The 20,689-nt window shown below is 40.6% G+C and overlaps 2 protein-coding genes across 4 annotated transcripts in view; one reads left to right on the forward strand and one right to left on the reverse strand.

Moving 5' to 3' along the window:
* The window catches only part of MAP3K7CL (MAP3K7 C-terminal like), a 127,935-nt gene extending 126,207 nt beyond the window's left edge, over nucleotides 1-1,728 (reverse strand). The window contains exon 1 of one of the 2 annotated variants that reach the window (XM_051859470.2): nucleotides 1,551-1,728. In XM_051859470.2, coding sequence (XP_051715430.1) covers nucleotides 1,551-1,586 — 36 coding nt within the window. In that variant the 5' untranslated portion in view covers nucleotides 1,587-1,728. Of the gene's footprint in view, nucleotides 1-1,369; nucleotides 1,496-1,550 lie in introns of those variants that run through there. The other variant, XM_070071898.1, reaches the window with a different exon arrangement.
* An 80-nt stretch (nucleotides 1,729-1,808) lies between these two features.
* Nucleotides 1,809-20,590, forward strand: CCT8 (chaperonin containing TCP1 subunit 8). Of its 2 annotated transcripts, XM_008267158.4 has the most exons (16): nucleotides 1,809-2,085; nucleotides 6,197-6,287; nucleotides 7,019-7,098; nucleotides 8,478-8,627; nucleotides 9,420-9,600; nucleotides 9,715-9,776; nucleotides 11,519-11,656; nucleotides 13,140-13,318; nucleotides 14,611-14,677; nucleotides 14,752-14,839; nucleotides 14,957-15,072; nucleotides 17,351-17,422; nucleotides 17,499-17,663; nucleotides 18,328-18,447; nucleotides 19,895-19,999; nucleotides 20,359-20,590. In XM_008267158.4, the coding sequence occupies exons 1-15, from the start codon at nucleotides 2,026-2,028 to the stop codon at nucleotides 19,985-19,987; spliced, it is 1,662 nt and encodes a 553-aa protein (XP_008265380.1). In that variant the 5' UTR covers nucleotides 1,809-2,025; the 3' UTR covers nucleotides 19,988-19,999; nucleotides 20,359-20,590. The 2 variants fall into 2 exon arrangements, with proteins under 2 accessions (XP_008265380.1, XP_008265378.2); XM_008267156.4 differs by lacking the exon at nucleotides 19,895-19,999 and having other exon boundaries at nucleotides 1,852-2,085.
* Nucleotides 20,591-20,689: the final 99 nt, after the last annotated feature.

The following is a 20,689-nucleotide window of genomic DNA, read 5'->3' on the forward strand; positions in this document are numbered from 1 at the left end:
ACTTCCCTTCCTATTCTGGCTGGGCCCCACATCACTGGGCGGCAGTAATGGCTCAAGTAATTAGATTCCTGTCACCCATGGGGAAAACCCTGGATTGAGTTCCTGGCTCCTGACTTTGGCCCCACTCAACCCCAAATGTTTATGGTATGTGGGGAGTGAACCAGCAGATGGGAGATCTCTTCAAGTAATTTCTTTTTTAATGAGAGCAGTCTCATTATTTTACATGTTTGGCTTTTACATAATTGGCTTCATTAAGATTCATTTTGGGCCGGTGCCATGGTTCATTTGGCTAATCCTCCGCCTGCAGCCCTGGCACCCAGGGTTCTAGTCCTGGTTGGGGCGCCAGATTCTGTCCCTGTTGTTCCTCTTCCAGTCCAGCTCTTTGCTGCGGCCCGGGAGTGCAGTGGAGGATGGCCCAAGTGCTTGGGTCCCTGCACCCGCTTGGGAGACCAGGAGGAAGTACCCGGTTCGGCTTCAGAGCGGCATAGCACCCTAATGGTCATTAGGGCAGTGAACCAACAAAAGGAAGACCTTTCTCTCTGTCTCTCTTTCTCTCTCTCTCTCACTGTCTAACTCTGCCTGGCAAAAAAAAAAAAAATCATTTTTGATTATCTTTATATACAGAAGATGAACTTAGTATATACTAAGTAAATGAAGAGTAGAGGGAGTAGGAGATGGGATGGTTTGCGTGTGGGAGGGTGGTTATGGGGGCAAAAACCGGTATAATCCAAAAGTTGTAGTTTTGAAATTTATATTTATTAAAGTTTAAAAAAATAAAAATTAAAAAAGTAGATAATCGGCTTCTCATTCCTTTGACATTCAAACTGCTGCCATATAACACATCACGTGGGCCTCTGAAAAATTCCTACTGAAAGCAAGAGGAAATGTCTTGGTATCATGAAAATCATTACCAGTGGACTACACTTTGAGAACTGTTGATCTTTTGCAGTATTTCCCAATGAGTGGTTCAAATACGGTCTGAGGTGGCAAAAAAGCAGTTTCCATTATTATTTTAAATGCTTATTAGGAACAAAATGATGCTAAATTTGACTAAGGACGCTAATCTGCCCCAAGTTAAGACAGTTAATCATATGCGTCCAAATCAAAGGCTCCACCAAAATGTTGCTCCATGTTTTCTGTATTTTCCGTCTACAAAACGAGTGGATTCTGTCCCAGCGTGACAACTTTTATTTAAATCAGCCATGTGTCAGTGTGGAAAGACACAGAGGTCAGGTTTGAAAAGATGACAGGAAAACGAAGGGATTTGTATTACCACCAGGAAGCAGAAAAGAAGTGGTTGAGTGCGTTTTTCAACCCGATCTGAGTAGGAATCTTAGCTCTTGCTCTGTGATCTTGAGAAAGTCATTACCGTTCGTTTGGCTCGCTTTGTTTCCCTTCTGTAACATGAAGACAGGATTGCTAACTTGTAAGGTCGACCACAACAGCTATTACACGTAAAGCACTCGTGGGCACTCACACGCAGCTATCCTCACCAACGATCTCAATCACCACTTCCACGTCGCGAGCACTTCCTACGGTGCCCAGAGTACCTGATCTAGGCCAGCCTCAGGAGATGAGGGCAACATCTGTGCCTCGGGAAGAAAAGGACACCTGAAGCTGGTGTCTAGGTCTGGAGCGTTAGGTGGAAATTACGCCTAACAAGTACAGCAAAAACCACACGCCGAGACCTCCGAGGACCGTCGGCAGGGCCCGCAAACGGAAAATAAAAATCACAATGACCTTGGTGCGCCTGCGCGCATTCGTCCGCCAGAAGACCGAGTGTGTATCTAGCGCTCCGCCGATCGATCGACCTGATCGGGGATCGTCAGATCGGTTCTGGCAGCGGGAGCTGCTCTCGCTGTCGCGAGTCTTGAAATCAGGCCGGGGGGAAAGGGCGGGCTCGCTGACGAGCGGGGCGGAGCGTGCAGCGGCCGCACGCCGCGTTCCCAGAAGGCTGTGCGTGCCCCTCGCCTGCCACCTCCGGGATCTTAGCGAGCGCGTGAACGGTTCCTCTGCAGGCTGGCCATGGCGCTTCACGTCCCCAAAGCTCCGGGCTTTGCCCAGATGCTCAAAGAAGGCGCGAAAGTAAGGAGTGGAGGAAGTCGGCGAGGTGGGAGGGTCGGCAGAGGGCTGGGGCGGCCGCAGCGAAGACACGGGCCTACTAACGGGCCCGGCGTGTCCCCCTGGCAGAGCCGGAGAGAAGATTCCAGAAGGGGAGGTGTTCTCGGGGGAGCTCGGCCGCCGAGGCCCGGGGCTCTTCCGTTCTTTAATATCCCGGGAAAGGATCGAGAGGGGACGAGGCGCCGGGTGAGGGGCAGGGCCTCGGGATTCGCTTTCTACGCGCTCGGGCCGGGCCAGCGTCAAGCCCCTCGTGCGCTTTCTCTCCATCCGTGAAACGGGGCTGGTGCGGAGCGAGGAGATGGCACCCACCCCGGGCTGCTGCTGTAGTGTGAGACGAAGCTCTCCCGCTTCGGTTCCATGAGGCCGGGAGTCCCTTGTGGGACCGGGGCGGGGGTGGGGGGGTTCTGGTCTCAGCGTCGGCTGACGGGGTGCAGGACGTACCGGGCTGGGGCTGACTTTCATCGTCTTAAATATCTGACCGACCCGTGGAGCTCACTGCGTAGGAGACACCCTGGCCCAAGTACAGTTACTTAGCTTTCTGATCTTGTGAACGTAATTCCGGGAGCATCGTTTATTGGGAGCTAGCACATTAACAGTTTCTGCGAGGTTAGGGCTGTTTTGTTTCGTAGGATGCACTTTTCAGAGAACGTAGGTGTACTACATAAATGCTAACAAGATTATGTTGGTGGGATATCTCTTTGGTAATGTGACATTATTTGCTCCCTAAAAAAACTCAGTGAAATTGCAGCTTCCAATTTGGATTTCCCCTTCCCCGCTTACTTTAGGGAAATTGTGTATCAAAGCATTATTGTCATTCAGGTGCTAGCAGTTTTCTGCAGAACACGAAGATAATTGTTGAAATAAGTGGGTACTGAGGGGGCTTCAGTGAAAGAAGTCTTGGCTTTTAGAGTTTATATTCATCTGAGGGAGAATTTGAAATAATAATAAAGGAAATAAACAGTACTGATAATAGTGGGGAATGAAAAGGATTAAAAAAAGAGAGAGGGGAAGGCCAGAAGCAGAACAGTTGAAAATGATGTTCAGGCGACTCTTAACTAGTTCCAAAAGACAGAAAGAGCCAGGAAAGAGTAGAGCAGGAAATGTTTCGGGCTGACACACCAGACTGTGCAAAGACCCTGGGTATGCAGTGAATTTGTCCTGTTTCTTAAAGAAAATTGAGTAAGGTAACAGACTGAAGCTTGCAAAAGGAAAGCGGGCATGGTAAAAGATGTGTTCAGAAGCACTGTGAGCCGCAGCCAGGACAGGTGTGCCCTTGTATCCCCAGAGGGATTTGCATTTTACTTTTATGAGATGGGAAGCCATTGAAGGTTATATATGTATGTATGTATTTATTTGAAAGGCAGTTTAGAGAGAGGAGGGTGAGAGAAAGAGGTATCTCATCTGCCGGTGGTATCTTCCCCAAGTGGCCATAACAGCCGGGCTGGGCAAAGCTGAGGCCAGGAGCCTGGAACTACATCCAGGTCTCCCATGTAGGTGAGAGGTGAAGCACTTGGGCCATCTCCTGCTATTTTCCAAGGTACTTTAGCAGAGGACTGGATTGGGAATAGAGCTGCCAGGACTCGAACTGGCACTCACGAGATGCTGATGCTGCTCACATTAAAGGGCCTTAAGTAGAAGAGTGACACTCTGATTTATGATCAGTTGCCTGTTCGCAGGGTGTCAGGAGATGGGACTTAAATGAAATTGTTGGAGGGAGGCTGTGTTTTAGAGCAGTACTGTCCAATATAACTTTAGGCAATGATGGAAATTTTCTGTAGAGAGCTGTGCGTTATGATACCAACTGTATCTTTGAAATGTGGCTAGTGTAGTAGAGGAGCTGAACTTTTTAATTCAAATAGCCACGTGTGGTTAATGGCACTGTATTGGGCAGTGTAGCACTAGAAAAACCTTGATATAAATAGTAGGTTTATGAAACCTATGTGAGATGTCAGGTATTTAGAATTTTAGTATTGTAAACAATTTGGAATTTTTAAAGTATACATGTTGGAATTGCAGTTCAAAAGTCTGTATACTTTAGTCCCTAAACATTTTGGAACAGATACCTTCAGTTAGAATTCCCAGTGAACAAGGGGCCGGTGCCTTGGCTCACTTGGTTAATCCTCCACCTGCAGCTCCGGCATTCCATGTGGGTGCTGGGTTCTAGTCCCGGTTGCTCCTCTTCCAGTCCAGCTCTGCTGTGGCCCAGGAGTGCAGTGGAGGATGGCCCAAGTGCTTGGGCCCTGCACCCGCAAGGGAGACCAGGAAGAAGCTCCTGGCTCCTGGCTTCGGATCAGCGCAGCACCGGCCTTGGCGGCCATTTGGGGAGTGAACCAACAGAAGGAAGACCTTTCTCTCTGTCTCTCTCTCTCTCACTGTCTATAACTCTGTCAAATAAGAAGAATTCCCAGTGAACAAACAGCTGCTGGCTTTACACAGCCCGGGTTCTAATACATTAAAAATATTCATCATCCCAAGTTTCAGCTTTTAGTTAGAAAATATTGATAAACTTGGCTGGCGCCATGGCTCACTTGGTTGATCCTCCGCCTGCGGCGCCCGCATCCCATATGGGCGTTCTAGTCCCTGTTGCTCCTCTTCCAGTCCAGCTCTCTGCTGTGGCCCAGGAAGGCAGTGGAGGATGGCCCAAGTGCTTGAGCCTCTGTACCCACATGGGAGACCAGGAGGAAGCACCTGGCCCCTGGCTTCACATCAGCGTAGCTCCGGCCATGGCGGCCATTTGGTGGGTGAACCAATGGAAGGAAGACCTTTCCTCTCTCTCTCTCTCTCTCACTGTCTAACTGTATCTGTCAAATAAATAAATTTTTTAAAAAAGAAAATACTGATAAACTTTTTAAAAGTGTTTTACCTGAAATATGTCATACTCTTTGTGTGATCACTACTTGAGAAGCGTTTTTAACAGAAAGGATTGGAGTCCAGCAGTAACGTTTAAGTGCTCTCTTGGTTTATACTCTTGCTTCTTCCCCTTGGTCTTAGTACTCTTTTTTTTTTTTTTTAAGATTTATTTATTTTTATTTGAAAGGCAGAGTTACAGAGAGGAAATTTCAACTTCTGGTTCACTCCCTAAATGGCCACAACAGCTGGGGCTGTGCCAGGCCAAAGCTAGGAGCTTCATCTGGGCCATTTCTTCTGCTTTTCCCAGGTAAATTAGTAGGGAGCTGGATTGGGATTGGAGCAGCCAGGACTCAAACCAGCAACCATTTGTAATTCTGGCATCACAGATGTCATTTTAACCCAAAGTGCCACAATATCAGCCCCATGGAGTCTTAGTATTCTTCCTTTATTTTTCACTATGTTTAAAAAAAATTAGCAAGTGTTTGGTGCAGCAGTTAAGTTGCAGCTTGAATCACCTGCATCCCATGTTAGAGTGCTTGGTTTTGGTTCTCTCTACTTCACTTCCAGTCCAGTATCCTGCTCTAATCCATACTCTGGAGGGCAGCATGTTATAGCTCAAGTACCTAGGACCCAGCCATCCATGTGAAGAGACCTGAATGGAGTTCCGGGCTCCTGGCTGTGGCCTGACCCAGCCCAGCCCTGGTTATTGTAGGCATTTGAAGAGTGGACCAGCAACTGGAAGATTTTTCTCTCTCTCTCTCTTAGTTTATCTTTGCCTTTCAAATAAAATGAAAATAAATTAAAAAATTCTTTAAATATTTAGCGGTTTATGATTTGATGTGTAGGTAGTAGGTATCTGTGGTCTATAAAAATATGTGTTGTTTTTCAACCAATGAGAAAATTTAGAGATTGCTTATGAATATCAAGCAATGTGTTTTACATAACTTCTTTGATTATCAACAATCCTATGAGACATAGGTACTTTTATTATCCCATTTTACAGATGAAGAAATGTGAAAATTGTCCAAGGCCATATAGTTAATTAGCCACAGAAGGCTAAGAATTCTAACTACCAAGTCAGAATCTAAACGCCATTTCCCAAATACCAAAGCTATCCTGCCTTTTTGTTGGAAGTAAGATAAGCAAATGTATCTTATATGAAAATTCTCATTTGGCTGTCCTGTCTAATCAGAAGGTTGTTTTTTTTTTTTTTTTTTTTTTACAGCATTTTTCAGGATTAGAAGAGGCTGTATATAGAAACATACAAGCTTGCAAAGAGCTTGCCCAGACTACTCGTACAGCCTATGGACCAAATGGTAATTTCTAAATTTCTGTTTTAAAAGATGCAGTGATAGAATTTTGTGTACTAGCTTGTGAACTTTTTTGGAGAATTTTATGTTTACAGTATGGCTTTGAAAGTTATTCTGTAGTTCAATGATACCAGTATAATATTTCCAGTTTTTAATCCACAGCCCAGATCTCAAAAAAATAGGACTCAGAATGTTACTTGTTAATGCTATGGAGACTATAAAATATAGCATTTCTACTATTGAAACAATACCTGGTATTTATGACAAATGTTGAACAGTTCTTACAAAAACTAGCATAGTTTCAGGGAGAAAAGTTATGTTTTCCTGTTGTCTTTCATCACCAGTTGAATTTAATTGATACAGATTCATGAGATAGGTACAAAACCAAATATACTTTTAAGTGAATTATTTTGGTCTTTGTATGTGTTAATATAATTTCTATTAAACACTTGCTGCATGCCAACCATGTTGCAAGAGAAATGGAAGTCAGCAAAAATGTGGTGAGGTTTGCCATCCTCCTTAGAGGTAGATACTGGGAAAGAAAGAATACAGATGTGGGTCGGGGAAAGCCCATGGGGCTATTAGATGGACTTTAAGAAAAGATGACTGTATATGAATTTTTACAGAGCTGTTTTAAAAAATAAAAATTACCTTCATGACTAGATTTTTCTGGGTATTTTGGAAAGAGCCTGAATAATAATTGGTTTATTTTTCTCTTTTTTATTACTGTTTTTGAGGAATGAACAAAATGGTTATCAACCACCTGGAGAAGTTGTTTGTGACAAATGATGCAGCAACTATTTTAAGAGAGCTAGAAGTAAGTCATTTCTTTTTTAAAATAAAAAGCCTAGTCATATTCTGGTAACATCAAAAATTAAGTGTATTTTGACACAGATCCAAGAAATAATTTATTTAGAGAGGATAATGCACTCCTCGCCCAACTTTGTTATACAGTTTTTCCTACATCTTAAATAACATATTTTTAAGGACTGTGTTGAACAAAACTCAACAAATTTTATTTATTCCCCCCAATCTTTTTTATTTAAGGAATACAAACTTCGTGCATTTCCTAAGTACAACTTTAGGGATATAGTGATTCTTCCCACCATATCCGCCCTTGCATCCCACCCTTCTGCTCCTTCCTCACCCATCCCCAGTCCGATTCTCCACTAAGGTCCATTTTTGATTAAGTTCATACAGAGAAGACCAACTCTATACTAAGTAAAGAATTCAACAATTTGCATGGAAAAAAAAAAACTGAAAACTTAACATATAATTCCACAAAATATTTATAAAGGAGCTTGTCATTGTAAATGTTAATATTTGACACTATGATGTTCTTAAGAGGTAATTGTATAATTTCAACAAGGATATTGTCAAAGCAGTAAAACCAGATTGAATTTTTATAGCTTTCTTAGCTACTGTCAGTTGCTTAATAGTTCGCTTAAAACTATCCAAAGCTAACTACTAAATATAAAATCCTTGTGAACTTAAATTGTAAAAAGGATTTTGAAACACGAGCAAGTTAGTTGAGGTCTATTTAATTTGAAAATATGTGACTCACTTGGCTAACCCTCCGCCTGCGGCTCCGGCACCCCAGGTTCTAGTCCCGACTGGGGTGCCGGATTCTGTCCCAGTTGCTCCTCTTCTAGTCCAGCTCTCTGCTGTGGCCCGGGAAGGTAGTGGAGGATGGCCCAGGTCCTTGGGCCCTGCACCCACATGGGAGACCAGGTGGAAGCACCTGGCGCGCTTGCTGTAGCAGCCAATTGGGGGGTGATCCAACGGAAAAAGGAAGACCTTTCTCTGTCTCTCTCTCTCTAACTCTGTCAAAAAAAAAAAAAAAAAAAAGTGGGTTTAGTGGTTAGAATTACTTTTTTTTTTTTTTTTTTTTTAATTTAGTAAGCAATGATGTTCTGAATCTTACATATGAAGGTGTTACGTACTGGATGGCTGGCCATCAAAAGAAGGATGCACTTTGAAGCTGATTTCATTTATAGTGATATATTTGTGTTGCTAGGCCTAGAGGCACCTACAGTTTGTTCTTGTGACCCTGGTATATTTATTGTGCAGCAGTGTTCTTAAATGAATTGCCTGGCCTACAGGATTTGGAGTATATTAATTTAAAAATTGGGAGTGAATTATAATACATTGTTTGAAGGGTCATATGTTACAACTGGATTATACTTTTAATACCAGGTACAGCATCCTGCTGCAAAAATGATTGTAATGGCCTCTCATATGCAAGAGCAAGAGGTTGGAGATGGCACAAACTTTGTTCTGGTATTTGCTGGAGCTCTTCTGGAATTAGCTGAAGAACTTCTGAGAATTGGACTGTCAGTTTCAGAGGCAAGTGTTCATTTTACTATCCACTGCTACTTATTGTGTGCATGTGTGTCCCTACTGCTTGAGACAATCATTATAATAACCTGTTTCTTGAGCAGTGTACTCTACCTGAGGCATTGTAGTGCTTGTGCTTCATATACAATACTGAACAGGACTACTGTTAGTGAGGCCTGTTAATCCTCTGTGTTTGATGAGAAAATGAGAGTTACATTGGAAGAGTCTTACCCAAGGACTTACAGCTGGTAAGTGGTAGTTAAGATTCCAATCTGGGCCGGTGCTGTGGCTCAATAGGCTAATCCTCCGCCTGCGGCGCCAGTGCACCAGGTTCTAGTCCCGGTTGGGGCGCCGAATTCTGTCCCGGTTGCTCCTCTTCCAGTCCAGCTCTGCTGTGGCCCGGGAGTGCAGTGGAGGATGGCCCAGGTGCTTGGGCCCTGCACCCTCATGGGAGACCAGGAGAAACACCTGGCTCCTGGCTTCGGATCAGTGTAGTGTGCCGGCCGCAGCGGCCATTGGAGGGTGAACCAACGGCAAAAGGAAGACCTTTCTCTCTGTCTCTCTCTTTCACTGTCCACTCTGCCTGTCAAAAAAAAAAAAAAAAAAAAAAAGATTCCAATCTGGGCTGTCATCAGAACCTAGATTCATAACCAGTAGGCTCTCATACATGTTATTCTGAGAATAAAGTTTGTCATTTTATTGAAAATAAATGGCTGTCTTCCTTGGGTTACCGAAACAAGCCACTTTAACTCTGTCAAGATTGTGACTTTTGAAGAAATGTTTTTGTTCTTTATATTTTAGGTCATTGAAGGTTATGAAATAGCCTGCAGAAAAGCTCATGAAATTCTTCCTGATCTGGTATGTTGTTCTGCAAAAAATCTTCGAGATGTCGATGAAGTGTCATCTCTACTTCGTACCTCCATAATGAGCAAACAGTATGGCAGTGAAGCATTTCTGGCCAAGCTCATTGCTCAGGCATGTGGTAAGTAAATATCAGTAAATGAGGCGGTCCAAAATAAACATGTCTTTACTAAGCCTAAGGTAGTTTCTGTGTTGTCACAGACTATCTTCTGATGTCTTTCATTTTTCTTAACAGTGTCTATTTTTCCTGATTCTGGCCATTTCAATGTTGATAACATCAGAGTTTGTAAAATTCTGGTAAGTTTAGAAAAATATATTAATTTTATCAAATTGGTCAGTTTTTGGGAAAGTCACCTTTCCATAATATGGGTTGAAAATAATGTGTGAACAAAATACTAATCTGTTTATTCTTCATATATGCCAAATTACAATAAGCTTAGAAGATAACTTTAAGCGGGATAGAAGTCCTGTTGCTTGTCATTGTGGAACAGGCTCTAAAATAACATTTTATTTTAGCTATGGATGGCAAAGGATGTTATGGTACAGGGTCCAGATGTATGAATAGCAGTACAATCAAGGGTCGGCATCAATCACTTCAGGCACAAAGAACAGCTTACTTTTTGGCAGGTTTGTTAATTCCACTTGTGGCAAGGGGACCCTTCCCACAGCCTTCACATTTAGCTCCTCAAGGTTGTCCTCTTTTTGTTTTCGTCCTCCTCCGTGACCTGTTTCTTAGGTTCTTTCAGGGGTTTCTTGACATGCATCTTCGAAGTGTGTGTGTGTGTGTGTGTAAAGATATATTTTATTGTTTTGAATGAGAGAGGTAGTGACAGCAAGAGAGGTCTTCCATCCCCTGGTTCACTCCCCAAGTGGCTGCAACAGCTGGAGCTAAGCCTGTCAGGAGCCAGGAGCTTTCTTCCAGGTCTCCCAGGCAGGTGCAAGGGCTTAAAGACTTGGGCCATCTCCTGCTGCTTTCCCAGGCGCATTAGCAGGGAGCTGGATCAGAAGTAGAGCAGCTAGGACTCAAGCTGGTACCTGTGTGGGATGCTGGCACTGCAGGCTGGGGCTTTAGCTTCATTGTGCCACAGCACCAGCCCCTGAAGTATATTTTTGATGAAAATTCATGTGCCCAAGTAAAGCCTATAAATGGTTTTACATATAGGCATACTGAGTGTTAATGTAGTTGAATTTAACTTAAATGACACATGCTTTCCACAAGGGGTCTTCAAAAAGTTCATAAAAAACTTGTATTACAAAGAAACTGCATGGATTTCAGTGTATGTGTATGTTTTATTCTTTTACTTGAGTATTTGAGTAGAGTTCCCATGTGTGTGTTCACTTCCCAGATGCCTGGAGTAGCCAGGGGCCCAAAGCCAGGAGCTAGGAACTCAATCCGGGTGTCCCATTTGGGTGGCCAGGACCTATTTACTTGAACCATCTCTGCTGCCTCCCATGTTCACGATATCAGAAATCTAGAATTAAGAGCCACAGTCAGAACCAGGGATCAAACCCAGACACTCCAATAATGAGACACTGGCATCCTGATTAGGGCTTAACCACTAGACAAAAGCCCTCCCTCTCAGAATTTTTTTGCATCAAAATAAACTTTTAATTCCTAAGTACCTTCATGTGTGTATTTGTGCATATACTGTATGCTTTGTATCTTTCCATGTATTGCCCATCTTCTTCACTAAATTGAGCTTGTGAGTACAGTCTGCTTTTTTTCTCTGTTCTGTTTCTGTTATGACAGTAGTTGGTGTATTAGCACCAAGTATTTGAATGAATGAGTGGCTCAGAGCATTTATACTCTACTTTGGATTCTTCCTGGTACATTGAAGAACCTCCCCTCCATACCAGTGGCTCATTCCTTCAATGATTACTACCTTGCCCTGAATGGTTTGCTCTTTGTCCATTACTTCACCCCATTTCCCCAGCAGTTGCTGGGTTAGCGTGTTAGTTTGTTTTAGGAAATATTATTTTGGGTACATACAGAGTCAGCAATGTAGCCCTAATGATGATTTTGGTGTTCAACTCTTTAGGGCTCTGGTATCTATTCCTCCTCAGTATTGCATGGCATGGTTTTTAAGAAAGAAACTGAAGGTGATGTAACATCTGTCAAAGATGCAAAAATAGCAGTGTACTCTTGTCCTTTTGATGGCATGATAACAGAAACTAAGGTATGTAGATTTCAAACTTTTAAGTTTGGTTTGCTTTGTCAGCTTAATATTTTTGTTTTGACATTGAATTTGCTGTTGAACTAGTAAGTATTTAATGATTGGAAAATGTAGGATCAAATGTATTTTTAATCCAGATTTTTTTATCCTTTTTGATAATTTAGCTACTAAGTAATAGACTTGAAAGATGAGTGGTGGCAGTATTGTTTATATTCTAACCTACAACCCTTGACATTTAAGCGACTGAAAGGATGAGTACTTGGCTCTTCCTGGAAGGTCTTTAAAATGTTGACATTCTGCAGCATCCTGAAGCAAAATATGCTAATTTGGAAATCTGTTTTTAAAATACATGTTCTGAAGGTTGAAGTTTGTATTTGTAGTGAGCAGTGGCTGCCTTTATCAGAATTCTTGAAATCTGAGTTATTGGTTTTTTTTTTTTTTGTTTTTTTTTGTTTGTTTTTTTTTTTTTTTTTTTTTTTTTTTTTGACAGGCAGAGTGGACAGTGAGAGAGAGAGACAGAGAGAGAAAGGTCTTCCTTTGCCGTTGGTTCACCCTCCAATGGCCGCCGCTGCAGCCGGCGCACCGCACTGATTGATGGCAGGAGCCAGGATCCAGGTGCTTTTCCTGGTCTCCCATGGGGTGCAGGGCCCAAGCACCTGGGCCATCCTCCACTGCACTCCCTGGCCATAGCAGAGAGCTGGCCTGGAAGAGGGGCAACCGGGACAGAATCCGGCGCCCCAACCGGGACTAGAACCCGGTGTGCCGGCGCCGCAAGGTGGAGGATTAGCCTATTGAGCCACGGCGCCGGCGAGTTATTGGTTTTAAAAGTTTTGTAGGGTTAGTGTGGGAGTGATCATTTGGTTCACATTATAGAAAAAGTGTGAGAACCATGATGTTATTTTGGCAACACTACCTGACCTTTGTCAGACGACAAATGCTAGGACATCTAGTCAACATGTCTAAAATAGCAGTATCCTCTAGCTTTTCCAGCATGTATCCGTTGGGGGAAGTAGTTCTGGAAGCAAACTGAATGTTAGTTAAATATTTATTTATAAAATCAGAGTTAGAGGGGGAGAGACAGAAAGATCTTCCATTCACTGGTTTACTCCCCAGTGCTGGCCCAGGCCAAAGCCAGGAACTTCATTCTGGTCTCCCACTTAAGTGTCAGGGACCCAAGTACTTTGGCCATCTTCAGCTGCTTTTCACAGGCCATGAGCAGAGAACTGTCTCAGAAGTGGAGGAACCAGGACATGAACCGGCACCCTTATGGGATGCCTTCGTTGCTGGCAGCAGTTTAACCCACCGTGCCACAGTACTGGCACCTATTAATTTCATATACGCTTCATAAGTCTGTTTCATAATAAGTTCACACTTAACCTTTGTATTTCTCTCAAATCTTTTAATTATTCAGTGAAATGTTATCCTGTAACTTTGAACACCAGTGTAGTTAAATGACTTTAAAAAGAGTGCTTGCTTGTTTTAATAGGGAACCGTATTGATAAAGACTGCTGAAGAATTGATGAATTTTAGTAAGGGAGAAGAAAATCTCATGGATACACAAGTCAAAGCTATTGCTGCTACTGGTGCAAATGTCATAGTAACTGGTGGCAAAGTGGCAGACATGGCTCTTCATTATGCAAATAAATACAATATTATGTTGGTGAGGTAAGAGAAAGCTGCATTCTGTTAATGTATAAGTTTTTTCTGGGGGTAGGGGAATAATGAAACCCTAAATAAATTGAAACTTGAAGGTTGTTAATAAAAGGAAATTAGAAGGTATTAGATCAAGTAGCACAGGGCCTTAAACTAGGGCAGGGGTGTGGAACCTACAAAATCATTTGGTTTGGCTCTGCCAAAGCAGCCATAGACAGGGCTTGAAACTCAGTAGATCTGTATAGCTGGCTAATTTTTAAGTTGATAATTTTGTATGGCCTACATACGATGTTAACAAATACCCAGGTGGCCCTTGGCAGAAGAAAAGTTCCCCACCCCCATCTAGGCGAACAGGAAATTCTTGTGAGAAACTCATTTAAGCGGAAGGCTGAAGGACCAGTTAACAGATACTATATGAAAAAAGAAAGGGAAAAGTATTTCTGTCTAAAGGAACAACTTGTTTAAGAGACCAGACGTAAACCTGGTGCATTGTCTGTCACCTGCAGTGCCCTTTTTTATTTTCTGCAGAGACAAGCGAAGAGGTCTTCCATTCACTGATTCGTTCTCTAAATGCCCACAACAGCCAGGGCTGGGCTAAGCTGAAGCTAGAAGCCTGGAACTCTGGGTCTCCCACATAGGTGATAAAGCCCCAGTTACTTGAGCCTTCACCTCTGCCCCCCCCCAAGGTGTGCATTAGAACGAACTGGAATTGGAGGTAGACCTAGGACTCAAACCTTAAAATTCATGAACACATTTATGAGTGTACTTCAGAAAATGGAACTAATTATTATAAGCTTGTATAATTATAAATTACACGAAATTTTTGAAATGCATATAGAGTCTGCAAGAAATAAATAGAAAAATATGTTTTAATGAAAAATATACATGAATTCCAAAAAATTTTTTACACCACATAGTAAACCTTTTAGTTCCAGTTTTCTACAGACTTTTTGAAGTACCTTTTATATGGGCACACCAGGCAGTTTTCTTGTCCGTTTCTACCTGCCACCATTTTTAGCAGCTATGCCATTGTACTAAGTTACTTCACTGTTCCCTCAACTCTCCCAATTCTAGAGGAACGCCGTATAGCACAGACTTGAGATGTGGCATTACTGGCAAACTGAGCAGAGTCAGGAATCAGTTTCTGGGCTACAGCAGTCAGTGCTGTGAAGACATGTTCTGAATCAAAAGCTGAAAGAATGACATGAGGATTGGTGTATGGTTTCCTGTGTTGTCTAATCTCTGCAGTTTAAATGCTGCATATCTCATGGAATTAAATCTACGGAGTCTTTCTTTTTTTAAAGGCTGAACTCAAAATGGGATCTCAGAAGACTGTGTAAAACAGTTGGTGCTACAGCTCTTCCTAGATTGGTATGTATTTTAGGAAAACATTAAAGATACTTGAGCCTGCTTGTATTTTTGCTTTAATAATCACTTTCTTACAGACTCCTCCTGTCCTTGAAGAAATGGGCCATTGTGATAATGTTTACCTCTCTGAAGTTGGAGACACACAGGTGGTGGTTTTTAAGCATGGTATGTAGCAGTGGTAAAATGTGTTTATATAAGTGTGTGGCGTTTGTCTCTTTGATTTACTTGAGTATGTATTTTAATCTTTTTATTTTTTTTTTTACCAAATACATTTATTAACAGAAAAGGAAGATGGTGCCATTTCCACCATAGTACTTCGAGGCTCCACGGACAACCTGATGGATGATATAGAAAGGGCAGTAGATGATGGTGTTAATACTTTTAAAGTTCTCACAAGGGTCAGTATTAACAGTAATCATCTATAGTAATTTGTAAGGTCTTAAAAACACAGTTGGCAGAATCCTGAACATTTTGAGAATTAACAGTATTTAAGCACTTGTTGCTTATGTAATAATTTTGTGAAATTATTATGCAAAGAAATAGGAAAGGCTATATTTTAAAAATGATTTTAAAGGGCTATCGATAGTTGTTTCTAATTATGATTTACCTTCAGTCGCTTAAGCATTTGTTTTAGTGCTTTTCTCATTCTTTACTTTGGTCCCCTTTTCCATATATCAAACACTGTACAATAAGAAAATTTGCTCTGATCACTGATTTTTTTTATTATTATTATTATTTATTTTGCCAAGTTTGTGATTAGATTTTGAGTGATGGCTCCTGATTAGAAACTCAAATCTGGTTAGAGTTCAGGAATTTAAAAAATCAAATAACAGACTTTTCTTTTTGTAGTGACTTTTTTTTTTTTTTTTTTTTTTTTTTTTTTTTTGAGGAAACTTATAATTTATTGAAGGGCTCTTGAGTCATGGTCCCTGGTTACTATTATTGCCGGAGTGAATGAAATCCAGGGTATAAAGAAGAGGGTAAACAGAAATAGAATAAAAATGGAAAAGAATAAATACTAAGGACCAAATACATAGTACTTTATAAGAATTGGAGAAATAATTATTGAGAAATTTCCCATGAGTCCTCAAATTCTTTTTTTTTTTTTTTTTTTAACTTTTATTTAATGAATATACGTTTCCAAAGTACGAATAATGGATTACTATGGCTTCCCCCCCATACCGTCCCTCCCACCCACAACCCTCCCCTTTCCCACTCCCTCTCCCCTTCCATTCACATCAAGATTCATTTTCGATTATCTTAATATACAGAAGATCAGCTTAGTATACATTAAGTAAGGATTTCAACAGTTTGCTCCCACACAGAAACATAAAGTGAAAAATAATTGATGATTTTTTTTAATGATGATGAAATCAGATCAGACCTATTGTCATGTTTAATCCCAGTGAGAGTCAAGGTGGGAGTTGATAGTTTCTTTTCTTTTCTTTTCTTTTCTTTTTTTTTTTTTTTTTTTTTTTTACAGAGGATCAGTTTAGTATGCATTAAGTAAAGATTTCAACAGTTTGCACCCCCATAGAAACACAAAGTGCAATATATTATTTGAGTACTCGTTATAGCATTAAATCTCAATGCACAGCACATTAAGGACAGAGATCCTACATGAGGAGTAAGTGCACAGTGACTCCTGTTGTTGACTTTACCAATTGACACTCCTGTCTATGGCATCAGTAATCTCCCTATGCTCCAGTCATGAGTTTCCAAGACTATGGAAGCCCCTTGAGTTCTCCGACTCTTATCTTGTTTAGACAAGGTCATAGTCAAAGTGGAGGTTCTCTCCTCCCTTCAGAGAAAGGTACCTCCTTCTTTGAAGACCTGTTCTTTCCACTGAGATCTCACTCACAGAGATCTTTTGCCAGAGTGTCTTGGCTTTCCATGCCTGAAATACTCTCATGGGCTTTTCAGCCAGATCCGAGTGCCTTTAGGGCTGATTCTGAGGCCAGAGTGCTATTTAGGGCATCTGCCATTCTATGAGTCTGCTGAGTATCTCACTTCCCATGTTGTATCACTCTCCCCTTTATTTATTCTATCGGTTAGTGTTAGCAGGTACTAGACTTGCTTATGTGCTCCCTTTGACTCTTAGTCCTTTCATTATGATCAATTGCGAACTGAAATTGATCACTTGGACTAGTGAGATGGCATTGGTACATGCCACCTTGATGGGATTAAATTGGAGTCCCCTGGTATGTTTCTAACTCTACCATTTGGGGCAAGTCAGCTTGAGCATGTCCCAAATTATATATCTCTTCCCTCTCTTATTCCTACTCTTATGTTTAACAGGGATCACATTTCAGTTAAATTTCAACACTTAAGAATAACTGTGTATTAATTACAGAATTAAATCAGTCATATTAAGTAGAACAGACAAAAAAACTACTAAGAGGGATAATGTATTAAGTTGTTCATTAACAGTCAGGGCTATGCTGATCAAGTCACCGTTTCCCATAGTGTCCCTTTCACTTCAACAAGTTTCCTTTTTGGTGTTCAGTCAGTTGTCACCGATCAGGGAGAACATATGGTATTTGTCCCTTTGGGACTGGCTTATTTCACTCAGCATGATGTGTTCCAGATTCCTCCATTTTGTTGCAAATGACTGGATTTCGTTGTTTCTTATGTAGTGACATTTTTGATTGATTAATTTGTTTGGGCTACTTATAGGATAAACGTCTTGTCCCTGGAGGTGGAGCAACAGAGATCGAATTGGCCAAACAGATCACATCATATGGAGAGGTATAGCTTTTTCTGTATATCTTGACTGACTTTACATTACCTGAATAAAATGGCAATTATAATTGTTTTGTTTTAGACATGTCCTGGACTTGAACAATATGCTATAAAGAAGTTTGCTGAGGCGTTTGAAGCTATTCCCCGAGCTCTGGCAGAAAACTCAGGAGTTAAGGCCAATGAAGTAATCTCTAAACTCTATGCAGTCCATCAAGAAGGAAATAAAAATGTTGGATTAGACATTGAGGTATTTAAGGGAAAAAAAAACTATATATTATTGTTTTATTTTGTGAATGCTTAAACTAAAAATGGAAGCAGTAATAGAAATTTCAGTTTTTTTGAAAGGCAGAGACTGTTTTCAGTGGTTCACTCCCCACAAGCCCACAATAGTCAGGGATAGGCCAGGCAGAAGCCAGGAGCCCAGAATATAATTCACATGAGTGTCAGGGCCCCAAGTATTTGAAGTAGTAATTACTGCCTCCTAGGGTGAGCATTAGCTGGGAGCTGTATTAGAAATGTGGTAACTGGGACTTGAACCAGGCACTCCAATATGTAGTTACATATTATGTATATTTATCGTATATTTCTATTTTATGCACATTTATTTATTAATGTTTTCCATCTTAATGTTGAATTATTTGAGAGATAGCTAGCTCCCATCTGCCAGTTCATTCCCCCAGTTGCCTTCAACAGCCAATCACTTGATCCATCCCTGCTTCTCAAGGTCTTCCTTAGCTGGAAATGCAAACCAGGGCACACCAGTAAGGGAGGCAAGAGTATTAACCAGTAGGCCAAATGCCCACCCTTAGTTATTTTTTAGTACAGTTTAAAGAGCCATGAGGTTTTGTTATTGAGTGTAAGCAGTTTCACTTAATTTATAATGAAGGATGAAAATTGTTTTGTGTTAACAGGCTGAAGTTCCTGCTGTAAAAGACATGTTGGAAGCCGGTATTTTAGATACTTATCTAGGAAAATACTGGGCTATCAAACTGGCTACGAATGCTGCAGTCACTGTACTTAGAGTGGATCAGGTGAGCAAAAAGTGAAATTTAGATCTTTAAGCTAGTTTTTTATGGTTCAAGAGGAAATTTTCACAGAACTTGAATATAGCACAGTTCCAATTGTATTCAAAGGAGTACTTGTTTACCATCATATGTTAGAGATGTTAAAGTATCCTTGAAAAATGTCTTTTTTTTCCTATTAGCTTTAGAATGTATGAATATATTACAGCTAATTAAAAATGAAGCTGTCTGCAATATAAACCTTTTTAAATTGGTAAGGAATCTGTGGAATAAACCGAATTTAGATTCAGCTTTCAAGTTTGGCCTTAGAACCCCTTTGTACAAGTTATCTAGAGAGTTTAATTATATAATATTAAAGTGGAATATGGATGCAGGTATTGCAGACCACCTGTTTGTAGTTCATAATTATTTTTCACAAAGGTATTTTCTGATCATCTGTTTGTAAGTACTTAAAATTGCTGAGGGCATGGTTTATGTCCTTTAAGTGAAAATCATTCTGAATTAAACTTGAGAGAAGTAATGAGTTGTAGGAATAAATTGGCAAAGAGGTAACTAGACTTATTCCTAAGCACAATAAGGACCTCTTGGTTGTAATTAGATGTATAGCAAAATGGGTTTTTCTTCAGTATAAGGAAGAACCTTTTTATAAATGGAACTGGATATCCAGTTACAGCTCATCAGAGGTAAACAGAAACTGTATGTTTGTGTACCAGATTTATCAGTAGGAGTTTCTTTACCAGTTTTGGCATTAGATTATTAGTTTTTAAATAAAAGTAATAACCTAAGGAAATGTTTATTCTAGATATAGAGAACATTTTTTTTTTTTTTTTTTTTTTGTTAAGTGAGGCACTTTTTGAATGTCAGTTATCCAAACAAGATGATAATTGATAACCTTTTGTTACAAAAGCTTTTCTTGGTTTTAAACTAGAAACCCTGCTTTATACTAGGGGAGAAAATCTCAGACCTCACTCCAGCTCCAATGAGTCTGAAACTTTGGGGAGGCCCAGCAATCTGTTTTAGTAAGCCCTCCAAATGATTCTGATGCCTCCTAAAGTTTGAATGAAACTATTTTTAAATCAAGGTGCCGTACTTGGGTTCTAAAATTATGCTTGATGCCTTTAGGTAATCTATATTATTAGCGGCTCAGAGTTCTACGTTTTCAAAGCTAACTAATTGCTTAATTTTGCCTCTCCCAAATAACTTGAGGCCAAAGCCAGTACCATTTTAACATAAATCCCTTTAAAATGTTGAATGGTTATATTGTCCTTGAGAAATGCAAGGTTAGCACATTTTAGGTAACTAAGAGAAGTTTGTAATAGATTTTAAGTTACGAGGAAACTTGGATTTTGTTTATGGACAGACATTTCCTGCTGCTTGAACGGGTCTCATTTATAGGTACTAGAAAATGTCGGAGTTGAACTTTATATATAATATAATAATGTATCAATTACTTTAGATTATAATGGCAAAACTGGCAGGTGGACCTAAAGCTCCTAAACCACAAGGAAATTGGGATACAGATGCTTGGCAAGATGAACCTCACATATAAATAGTAAATCAGGTGCCAAACTGATTGATACCAGTGATGCATGCAGATACTTTCGCATTCAGCATACTGAGTTATGAAAGTGCATGTCTTGGAATGTTCTTCACTAATCTGTGCAGATGTTGCTGTTATCCATAAAGGCAGGGAATTTTTTCTCACAATGCTACAAGTTAATTTCTAACAGGGAAGCTAGCAATCTTTGTGCTTTAGGGTTTCGTGTATAATTGATTGCTTATGTCAATAATTGATTATGTATGTCACGATGATTGCCTAATTTTAAATCAGGCTATTCAAAAAAATACTCCCCATTGCAGAGGTTGAGTTTATATAAACATAACTTTTGTGGTTTTTTTTTTTTTTTTGTAATTATGTAGATCATCATGGCAAAACCAGCTGGTGGACCCAAGCCTCCAAGTGGGAAGAAGGACTGGGATGATGACCAAAATGATTGAATGGCTTCATTTTTACTGTGGGTGAAGGCCATATTTGTAGTAGTACTATAGGAAATGCCTGATGTTTTCTTATTTTCCCTAAATTAAGAAGTGTTTTTGTGTTTATATATCATCAGCTGGATGATGTAATAAAGGTGTTACTGTCAAAGCCTCACCATTGTCTGACTACTGTTACTGGATCCAAATGACCTGTTTGTTTCAGCCTTGTTAATTACGTTAGCTGTGGGACTTAGAGCAAGTCAGTTAAGTAGTT

This window comes from Oryctolagus cuniculus, chromosome 4, assembly GCF_964237555.1.
Source record: "Oryctolagus cuniculus chromosome 4, mOryCun1.1, whole genome shotgun sequence".
NCBI classification, from domain to species: domain Eukaryota; kingdom Metazoa; phylum Chordata; class Mammalia; order Lagomorpha; family Leporidae; genus Oryctolagus; species Oryctolagus cuniculus.